Raw genomic sequence first — 11,624 nt, forward strand, 5'->3', positions numbered from 1 at the left:
ATACAACATGAGCATAAAAGTAATGAAAGATTCAAATAATTGGGAGATGACAACTTCCCAGGTGGTACTGATGCTACTTCACAGTGAGGATGATGAATTCTCATTTCAAAAGGTAAGGGAAGCCATTAGAAGATTTTCAGTGGGAGTATAACACCATTTCACTTATTTATATTATAAACAAATAATTTGGCTGCTTTATGGAGGATGAATTGGTAAGAGGCATGACATTCAGCTGGGTAATCACCAAGGAAGGCTCTACAGACACCCTGGTTGATGATGCTGAGGGGTGGATGACAGTTGGAAGTGAGATGGAGAGAAGCCAGTGTTAAGTATATTTTGGAAAGATGGTAATAGATTAATTAGATCTCGGAATGGGAGAGCGTGAGAGATGCCTCCTAGGTTGTTGTGGCTTGAGTGCATGGATAGATAGTGATGGGCTTCCATGAGATGGTAAATATTGGAGAGGATCAAGTATGGTGACTAACAAGAAGTTCAAATTCTTATATTATGTTTGAGATACAGAGGAGTTATTAAAATTGATAGTCCAATAGGGAGTTGACTTCTGGTGTCCCATAGCTAAAAGAAATCTGAGCTAGAGATATAAATTTGGGAGCATTGATGTACAGAGAAGAGATAAAGAAGGACATTATGAGTAGAAAATAATTTTGAAAATATTAGTTATGAAAGAGAACAGAGAGATGAATGGTTACTAAAAGATTATGTGGGGAAAAAAGATTATGTGTGGACCAAAAAGAGGGTTGTTATTGTTTGTTTATTCCTTATGATAGTAGATCATGAAATTGTTCCTCAATAAAAAAGAAGTTGGTGTGAGGTGGGACATATCTGAAGCTTACTGGAGTGATCTAAACCTCTGATTCTCAAACTTGGCTGCCTATCAAAGTCACCTGGAAATTTTTTTTAATCCTGATTCTTGAGTTCCACTGACAGATTCTGATTTAATTGATATGAATGAGGCCCAGACAAAGGAGTTTTGTAAACCTCTTCAAATGAATCTAATATACAGTTTGAGAATCCTTAATATAAACAGTGAAAAACAAAACATGTGAACATGCAGGAGAGGAAAATCTAAAGCAATCATATGTGCAGAAACATGAGATTCTGGACCCTTGGTGAATAAGTGGAAGGGCTCAAGCAACAAAGAGGTTGAGGATATGGAGTGATGGTTGAATGCCGACAAGAGAGGATACAGCTCAGAGTCTAGATGGAGATGTCATCTTGCACAGGAATGAATGCATCAATAAGCAGAGAGGGAAGAAGGACATATCATACCTCACTTCTTGAAGAAGATGGTAGCTAAGAACTGGTAGGGAGAAAGGCAAAGTCACTTTCTGCTACTGGAGAAAGATTGGAATCTTTCTGTAAAGAACACAGGGACAAGAAGAACAACAGATAATTTCTCCTCCTTCCCCTAAAAAAGAGTCAAAGGATATCTGTGGGGAAGAGTTTGGAGCCCAAGACACATCTGTGGATATGGTCAGACTGCAGAAAGTCTGAGATGTAACCAACAATCCCTAACCTGCTCCTTCTTGACCCTTTCATGATCTAGCGATCATAGAATTTAAGTATCATTGCCTCTTCCATCCTGACTAAGGACAGTGACCACTCCTGATCTTCCACTGTCTGACCTCACTTTACTCTGGTTCTATTTCCCCAAAAGCTACTCAAGGACCCTCATGGGAAGTTTTGGGACTAACATCTCTAGCACTACCAGCTTCTCACTAACAGGCTTCCCAGAGATGGAGGGTCTACAACACTCGTTAGCTGCCCTCCTCTTGCTGCTTTATGCTATTTCCATCCTGGGCAATATCCTAATCCTCGTCATTATAAAGGAGGAGCAGAGCTTGCACCAGCCTATGTACTACTTCTTGTCTCTGTTGTCTGTCAATGACCTGGGTGTGTCCTTTTCTACATTGCCCACTGTATTGGCTGCCTTGTGCTTTCATGCTCCAGAGATTGCCTTTGATGCCTGCCTGACCCAGATGTTCTTCATCCACTTTTTCTCCTGGACAGAATCTGGGATCCTGCTGGCCATGAGTTTTGATCGCTATGTGGCCATCTGTAACCCTCTGCGTTATTCTTCGGTGCTCACTGATATCCGTGTGGCTCACATGGGCATATCCATCATCATCCGCAGCTTCTGCATGGTTTTCCCATTGCCTTTCCTTCTGAAGAGGCTGCCTTTCTGTAAAGCCAATGTGTTAACACATTCCTACTGTTTGCACCCAGACTTGATCCGCCTGCCTTGTGGAGATACCACCATCAACAGCATGTATGGCCTGTTCATTGTTATCTCTGCCTTTGGTGTAGACTCAGTGCTCATTCTCCTCTCCTACGTGCTTATACTGCACTCTATATTGGCCATTGCCTCCCAGGAGGAGAGGCTTAAGACACTCAACACATGTGTGTCACACATATGTGCTGTGCTCATCTTCTATGTACCCATGGTTAGTGTGTCCATGGTTCATCGATTTGGAAAGCATGCCCCTGAGTACATGCACAAGTTCATGTCCCTGGTATATCTCTTTGTGCCTCCAATGCTCAACCCAATTATCTATTCCATTAAAACTAAAGAAATTCGTAAGAGGCTGTACAAAATGTTTTTGAAGCCTAATCTTTGACCAGGAAGAGATCTTCTGGTAATCCAAGTACCCTAGGAATTTGTTGTTATTGCTGATTTTCGGGTGTACTTGGCCATGGAGGGTTTTAATCTCTTTCTATAAAGGGACCTCTGATTCGGTACTTGCTATTAGTTGTATTCTAACCCATTGACTCAATACAACAGTCTGCCTTATGTTGTAATTAACTGTCTCACAGATTGTCAAAGATGACTTCTCTCAGAGCTAACAAGGAAGAGGGTCTTCAATTAGACTCTTTTATTTGTCCCAATAAACAGGTTCCACCTATGGTTTTAATTAAATCTCAAAACAGACAAAAACTTATGTAAACCATGCTATAACTGGAGAATATGTGACTTGAGATAAAAGGTATCGCCAAATATACTTTAAACAAATAATACTTCTGAGAATCTTTAAACTTGAAAAATTAAAGATACACAATAGTTGTGACCAACTTTTCACTTTTGAAATAAATAATATTCTTCAGTCTTCTAAAATGGAACCTATATGCTTGTCATTCTGACCAAGCAATATACATGATGTTAACACCTGAAATTCACAAGTTAAAACAAGGAGAAAAGTTTTGTGTACTAATCCCTTGGGCATGACTAGGAGGATGATTAACTTTCTTCTAGGGAGCTAGTAAGGACTCTACAGAAGCCTAACAGACACCAGTGATTAATGGGGGGTGTGTCTGCTTCAGCAGCAATGGCATATTGGCCCACAGTTTGCTAGAATATGGATCTTAATGGCCTGTGGTGAGCCCAAGCCCAGAGATTTCACATGCTGAAATAGAAAAGAGGTAGCTTAATAATATCAGGACATTAAGAGAACATAATCCCTGTAGAATAATAGCCACGAGGAGAGAAGAATCCTCTTCAAATTCAGGCAAACCACACATGGTGCAGCCCACATAGGCTATGTGGACACTTGGCAGAGGTAAATACAAACACAGTGGCTTTCACTGGAGAGTGAACAGGCTATTGCATAATTCAGCTCTGTTGGGTGATTGAGAAAAGCAGACACTGAGGCAGAAACATATCATTTTTTAAAGAAATATCCTTTTCCATGTTTTTTCTTTTCCACAAAGGATCTTGAAATAACTTTTCTAAAATAAAGCCATAAGGACTGAGTGACATGATATTGCCCTAAACATAGCAGCAATATAGATCTGAATCTCCTCTGAACACCTCCTGAATGCCAAATTAACCAACCATTACCAAAAAGAAAAGAAAAGAAAAAATAGAATAAAAACCTAGAGATAACGTCTTCAATAATATTCAATGACATAGAAATGACAAATGACAAATGTCCCTAGATCAAGGTACGGACAGCCTAAACACAAAGTTAGAAAGTACGTGGTAAGGAGCAGTGTAGTGAAGGGAAATAATCAAACTTAGTCCAACAGGAAATGACAAACTCCCCAAAAATCACAAATACTCACCCCCAGTAGGAGAAAATGGTAACCTAGGCAGAAATCTGGGCAGGTGGCCTTGAGATTGACTGGTGAAACTGGGAATAATCCATATAATATCCAAGTCCTCATGAACCTGAAAGGATCAAGCAATGCTGTGGTGCTCCTAAGCATTTGAAAATCTCTGAAATGTTCAGCAAATAAGCTGTCCTGGGAGGATTTGACCTCAGCCTGAAAGAAGTCACAAATAAAACAAATAAAAATCACTGAGCAAGAAAGAAGGTGCTGATGACAGATACAGGCATGGAGGAAGCAGATAGATGCAAGATAGCAGGGCCACCACACTAAAATTCTCAATGGAGCACAATTCTTGGAAGAAAGGCTTGTAGAGCTCTAGGGCTAGAACAGAGGGAGGGACTATTTCCTCTAGAAATAGTCTTAGCTCTGAGACACACAAGTGGCCTCTAAGAGAGGTATTCCTTGGAGCTGTTCACAGAACAGAAGGAGCTGCAGAGCCACAAAGCTGGAAAAGCTACCCAATCATCTCCACCCAGTCCAGAAAATTCTCCTCCCAGTTAAGTGGAAAACTATATATATATATCTCCAATAGCTGGATATGAGTTAACTCTGTACACAATTATGAGCAAAAATGAAAGGAAGAAAAAGGACAAAGAGTAATCCACAGCCCTTAAAGTCATGCTTATAACAGGAATCTTTCTTATTTTTAAAAAAATGTTATATCCTAATGCTTCAGTATCTACAACTAAGTATTAATCATATGGGTTCTAATGTATTATGCTGAGTAAAATAAGTCAATCAGAGGCGGACAAACATTATATGGTTTCATTCATTTGGGGAATATAAAAAATAGTGAAAGGGAATAAAGGGGAAAGGAGAAAAAATGAGTGGGAAATATCAGAGAGGGAGACAGAACATGAGAGACTCCTAACTCTGGGAAATGAACTAGGGGTGGTGGAAGGGGAGGTGGGCAGGGGGTGGGGGTGACTGGGTGACGGGCACTGAGGGGGGCACTTGATGGGATGAGCACTGGGTGTTATTCTATATGTTAGCAAATTGAACACCAATAAAAAATAAATTTATAAAATAAAAAAAACGAAATCATATGGGTGACTTCAGTATTTCTTAGGTTTCTTTTTTTTTTTTTTAACATATATCTGAATTCAACCACAGAATTGAGAAGTCACAGAATAAGGAGCAAAGTGAGTGCTAGGTGTAACACAAAGTATTTTGGCCACCATTTTGTGCAGTGATGCCTTATTTATTTCTTTAGCAAACTCACATGGAATGATGAACCTGTACTGTACTCAAATGGGGACATGGCTGAATTGAATCTGGCTCCTGATAACAAAGTGTATTACATTGGGAGATGTTTCCTTGTGTGTGTCTCACTGTTGAATACAGATATGCTGAGCTAAGCTCTGAGTAAAAAAGGGACAAAAAAAAACAAGAAAATGATAGAAATTCCTTTCAGTGTTCCAGAATTACCCTCCAGCTCTCAGTTGGATAAGGACCACTGGGATGTACACACATGCATATGCATATACACATATATATACACACACACAATAAATATAACCTATTTGTAATGACTATGGATTAAGAGAAAAATATTGAGGCAGAAAATTAAAGACTTAACTTTTTAATATAGAAAAATCCATTACATATATGCATACGTATATGTATGTTTAACTGCTGCTTAAAAAATATTAACCAAGTCCCTAATTAACAGTAGTTTAAAAAAGGCTTTTCTTTTTGACATAAATTGCATTTGTTCAAACTGGTAAGATTAGTATTCAATGTGATATCTAAATATACTGATATCTAAGTAAATCATAAATTTATAAACCAGTTTATAATATTTTGTGTGGTCTGAAGTCTAACACGGTTAAAAGATTATATTGAAAATGAATCAGAATCAGTTTAAAAATAGTGTCCAATTTATACCAGAGTTGTGCCTTCATTCTTTCCTGCCTGAAAACCATAAACTTATTTTTCTACATTATTTATAAAAATATTCTTGCACATATTTGTATACAAAATGTTGAATGGTATTTCCCATAATCATTCATTTCCATCCTTGCTGAATAAATGAAATGGGAACTATTTACATTCTAGTGTTTGCAACCCAGGCGTATAAAGTTTTGGATGTATGTGTTTCACAGACATTTCTTTGTCTGAGTTTCAGAACTATTTTACTTGCTTCTACATTATTAGAAATTTTAGTCAAAGACCTATTACGAAACTACTGACTGCTGGATTTTTGTGTTAAAATCCACAGAAGATTTAGTTTACACAATGTCATGACATGTCAACTGTTCAAATACAGGAAAAGCCACCTAGCACTCTACTACTTCTAAGCTGTTTAACATTCACAGAAGGCTTTGTCTCAGAGACAGTGCTGGATTGCCAAATCTAGTATTTAAAGTTGACTCTGGGTTTTCTATGTAGAGTATCATGTCATCGGCGAAGAGGGAGAGTTTGACTTCTTCTTTGCCAATTTGAATGCCTTTAATGTCTTTTTGTTGTCTGATTGCTGAGGCTAGGACTTCCAGTACTATGTTGAATAGCAGTGGTGAGAGTGGACATCCCTGTCTTGTTCCTGATCTTAGGGGAAAGGCTCCCAGTGCTTCCCCATTGAGAATGATATTTGCTGTGGGCTTTTCGTAGATGGCTTTTAAGATATTGAGGAATGTTCCCTCTATCCCTGCACTCTGAAGAGTTTTGATCAGGCATGGATGCTGTGTTTTGTCAAATGCTTTCTCTGCATCTAATGAGAGGATCATATGGTACTTGGTTTTTCTCTTGCTGATATAATGAATCACCTTGATTGTTTTACGAGTGTTGAACCAGCTTTGTGTCTCAGGGATAAATCCTAAAAACCAAAAAGCCTCCACCCCAAGATTGCTAGAACTCACACAGCAACTTGGTAGTGTGGCAGGATACAAAATCAATGCCCAGAAATCAATGGCATTTCTATACAATAACAATGAGACTGAAGAAAGAGAAATTAAGGAGTCAATCCCATTTACAATTGCACCCAAAAGCATAAGATACCTAGGAATAAACCTAACCAAAGAGGTAAAGGATCTATACCCTAAAAACTATAGAACACTTCTGAAAGAAATTGAGGAAGACACAAAGAGATGGAAAAATATTCCATGCTCATGGATTGACAGAATTAATATTGTGAAAATGTCAATGTTACCCAGGGCAATGTACACGTTTAATGCAATCCCTATCAAAATACCATGGGCTTTCTTCAGAGAGTTAGAACAAATTATTTTAAGATTTGTGTGGAATCAGAAAAGACCCCGAATAGCCAGGGGAATTTTAAAAAAGAAAACCATATCTGGGGGCATCACAATGCCAGATTTCAGGTTGTACTACAAAGCTGTGGTCATCAAGACAGTGTGGTACTGGCACAAAAACAGACACATAGATCAATGGAACAGAATAGAGAATCCAGAAGTGGACCCTCAACTTTATGGTCAACTACTATTCGATAAAGGAGGAAAGACTCTCCACTGGAAGAAAGTCAGTCTCTTCAATAAATGGTGCTGGGAAAATTGGACATCCACATGCAGAAGAATGAAACTAGACCACTCTCTTGCACCATACACAAAGATAAACTCAAAATGGATGAAATATCTAAATGTGAGACAAGATTCCATCAAAATCCTAGAGGAGAACAGAGGCAACACCCTTTTTGACCTTGGCCACAGTAACTTCTTGCAAGATACATCCACGAAGGCAAAAGAAACAAAAGCAAAAATGAACTGTTGGGACTTCATCAAGATAAGCAGCTTTTGCACAGCAAAGGATACAATCAACAAAACTAAAAGACAACCTACAGAATGGGAGAAGATATTTGCAAATGACGTATCAGATAAAGGGCTAGTTTCCAAGATCTATAAAGAACTTATTAAACTCAAAGCCAAAGAAACATACAATCCAATCATGAAATGGGCAAAAGACATGAAGAGAAATCTCACAAAGGAAGACATAGACATGGCCAACATGCACATGAGAAAATGCTCTGCATCACTGGCCATCAGGGAAATACAAATCAAAACCACAATGAGATCCCACCTCACACCAGTGAGAATGGGGAAAATTAACAAGGCAGGAAACCACAAACGTTGGAGAGGATGCGGAGAAAAGGGAACCCTCTTACACTGTTGGTGGGAATGTGAACTGGTGCAGCCACTCTGGAAAACTGTGTGGAGGTTCCTCAAAGAGTTAAAAATAGACCTGCCCTAGACCCAGCAATTGCACTGTTGGGGATTTACCCCAAAGATTCAGATGCAATTAAACGCCGGGACACCTGCACCCCGATGTTTATAGCAGCAATGGCCACGATAGCCACACTGTGGAAGGAGCCTCGGTGTCCATCAAAAGATGAATGGATACAGAAGATGTGGTTTATGTATACAATGGAATATTACTCAGCCATTATAAATGACAAATACCCACCATTTGCTTCAACGTGGATGGAACTGGAGGGTATTATGCTGAATGAAGTAAGTCAATCGGAGAAGGACAAACAGTGTATGTTCTCATTCTTTTAGGGAATATAAATAATAGTGAAAGGGAATATAACGGAAGGGAGAAGAACTGTGTGGGAAATATCAGAAAGGGAGACAGAACATAAAGACTCCTAACTCTGGGAAACGAACTAGGGGTGGTGGAAGGGGAGGAGGGCGGGGATTGGGGGTGAATGGGTGACGGCACTGAGGGGGGCACTTGACGGGATGAGCACTGGGTGTTATTCTGTATGTTGGTAAATTGAACACCAATAAAAAATAAATTCATTTAAAAAAATAAATAAATAAATAAAGTTGACTCTGAGCCATTGCTGCTTACAAGCTATATTCCATGGTAAAAATACAGATGGCCACTCAGGAACCTTCTTTCTCTTGCCTTGTTGTAATGTGCGATATTTGCCTTAAAAAAACAACCTGAGGCTCCCAGCCTTCATTCTGTCCTGCCACTGTCCATATGAACATGTACTACATCCTCACCAGTCACATTCTCCATCACACTGCAGCTGTTCAAAACCTGGTGTGAAAACAAAACAAAACAAAACAAAACAAAAAAAAAACCTGGTGTAGCTGTGCAAGGAGGAGGTCATTTAAAAGCAATGGTTAGTAAACACATCTCAAGAGACTTTGGCCTAGCCCTTCCAGCTCTGTTCAGATAGATTTCTCTCACAAACACTAACAACCAAATTCTGTAATCACAGAGCCCTCCAAGTGAATATAGTGCCACCCACATTGTAGGTCACAATACACACTGTTGAAGGAATAAATAAAGGAGTGAGCTGTTATGTTTCTTTTAAGCAAACAAACAATGAAGCTTGTAAGGAACATAGTATGTTGCCAGAATTATATCTAGTCCCCTAAAAAAACCAATACTTTTTTTTTGACTAAAAAAAAGTTGAATAAAAAAGAATGTCTAAATATCTCTGCTAGGGAAAAGGAGATTGAGAAACACTCGAGAAAGAAATTTTTCTGAGCACCTGTCAGTTAAAGATATAAAATCAAGATTGTCCAATAACCAGCTCTGTTTGTTGTATTTCTATTAGTTGAGATCTGTTTAGATCTAAACTGTTAGTAAAGCTTGCCACACATCCATGCTTTTGGTGAGTGATGCATGACTCCAGAAATGTTTGGCTGGGGTTTATACATTCTCTTTGAAGATTGTGGGGGCTTATGCAAATTTCAGTGAAATATCCAATGTTTAGATAGTGTCAGCTGACTCCTGAATGACACATGTACAAAACAAACTAAATTAAATAATCATTTAACAGAGGGGTTGCTGGGTGGCTCAGTAGGTTAAACATTTGCCTTTGCTCAGGTCATCATCCCAGGGTCCTGGGATCAAGCCAGGGATCAAGCCCTGCTTCCAGCCCTCTGTTCAGCAAGGACCCAATTCTCCTTCTCCCTCTGCCTGATGTTCTGCCTGCTTGTGCTCTCTCTCTCTCTCTGTGAAATAAAGAAATAAAGACTTAAAAAGAATAATGATTATCTAACAGGTAACATACCTCTTTCTGTTTATTTTCTTACATATATTTGATAAACAAGTTTTCCATGTGTAATAGAAGAAAAGAAAAAGAAATAAAAACACTTCAAAAAAAAAAAAACCACCTCATATTATAAATATGACTGCAAGCCACATACAGCTACACCTAATGTGAAAAATCCATTAAATAAAATGTTGGCTACTGGCATTGGTTTGAAAGATCTTCCGGGGCTTCCCAAGTGTCATTTGAAACTGGCCACCATATTCCAAAGACAAGAAGAGCCTGAAAGAAGAGGCAGGACACTCCCAATCAGTAGGTGGCAGATGTAACAAGCAAGGGAACTTACATACGAGGTTTGTCTTGGGTGGCCTAAGGCCAGTACATCTTTAACCTGATACCAGAATTTTAAAAGTTTAGAGGTCTTACTTGGTCTCAGTCATGTATAATTTACAGAAGGCCTCAGCAAGACATGAGTATCTCAGGGTCATGACCTTGGGGCCATTTCAAGAAAGGGCAAGACAAACTATGCACATTCCAAGGACAGGGTCAGAAATGAGGAGCCTCGATTTCTGGGCTCCAGTGCTTAGGTCGACTGGGGTCACGTGCTCTCCATGATCCTCCCAACAGACATTCATGTGGAGGCACTGCTTGATTAGCTGTCCTCCTCTTCCCTGCATAGGGTAATGCCTCAGCAGGGACTCAATTACTTGTCTGAGGCCAGGAAGATGGTAATTCACAGAGTGATGACTGAGTTCATAAATCTGTGTTTTGGCCCTCTTGAAACCTGAGCCCTCTTCAGGGCACACACTCCACTCAACTGTCCAGAGGGCATCTGGTTGTCGTTGCTCAATGCACAGGCCCCAGCACATGAATCCCCTCTTCTCTGAAAATGAAATAGAACAGCTCAGCGTCCTGAGTCCACCCCTGTGTCAACACAGTGAGACAGTGTGGCAGCTGATGAGGGAGTGGTGGGTATCTTCCTGATGAGGCAATGCCCTTGCTGTGGAGAACTGTAACTCAGAAGAAAGGCAGTGTGTGCCCCTGCTCCTGTTTATTCATTCATAGAACAGTATCCGGGGAGGGGAACTTGTCATCCCACTGAGTGGCACCTGCAGTGGCAAAGCTGTCTCGTCCTAGCAGAGCTGAGTAGGTCCGGGTTGGCTTCCTTGAGGTGGGGCTGCACCTCCCTGATACTGGTGTCAGCCATACCCAGGCACTGGTTCATAAACCTCTACTACCTCATTCTTGTTTCTAAAGGTTCTCCCACTTCCCAGCCTCATATAGAAATTAATTCCATAGAAGGCCCCGCCCCCCCCCAAATGGATGTATGTTTTTTCAATTCTTATACTCTCACTGCATTGATTTTATTATGAGTCTTATGATGTGGGAAGGGAGACAGGAATCCAACCCTATCCTTAGTCTTGTTCTAGTTTCTTCTCTCTGTTACTTGTGTTGACCTACCTGACACAGGCCCTGGAGGATGAGATTGGCACCCCTGACAAGACAATGCAAAAGCATGACCTCTATTACT

General features: G+C 39.9%; 1 protein-coding gene across 1 annotated transcript; it reads left to right on the plus strand.

The window, feature by feature from the left end:
* The first annotated feature begins 1,694 nt into the window (after positions 1–1,694).
* LOC112667514 (olfactory receptor 51I2-like) lies at positions 1,695–2,639 on the plus strand. Its single transcript, XM_025459240.2, has one exon. It carries the CDS (start codon positions 1,695–1,697, stop codon positions 2,637–2,639), a length of 945 nt encoding a protein of 314 aa, XP_025315025.1.
* The last annotated feature ends 8,985 nt before the right edge of the window (positions 2,640–11,624 follow it).

Source organism: Canis lupus, chromosome 21, assembly GCF_003254725.2.
Source record: "Canis lupus dingo isolate Sandy chromosome 21, ASM325472v2, whole genome shotgun sequence".
Lineage (NCBI taxonomy): Eukaryota > Metazoa > Chordata > Mammalia > Carnivora > Canidae > Canis > Canis lupus.

What these genes read in the sequence shown, in the direction of transcription:
- LOC112667514 (XM_025459240.2), top strand. Translation starts at nt 1,695, where the DNA reads ATGGGAAGTTTTGGGACTAACATCTCTAGCACTACCAGCTTCTCACTA.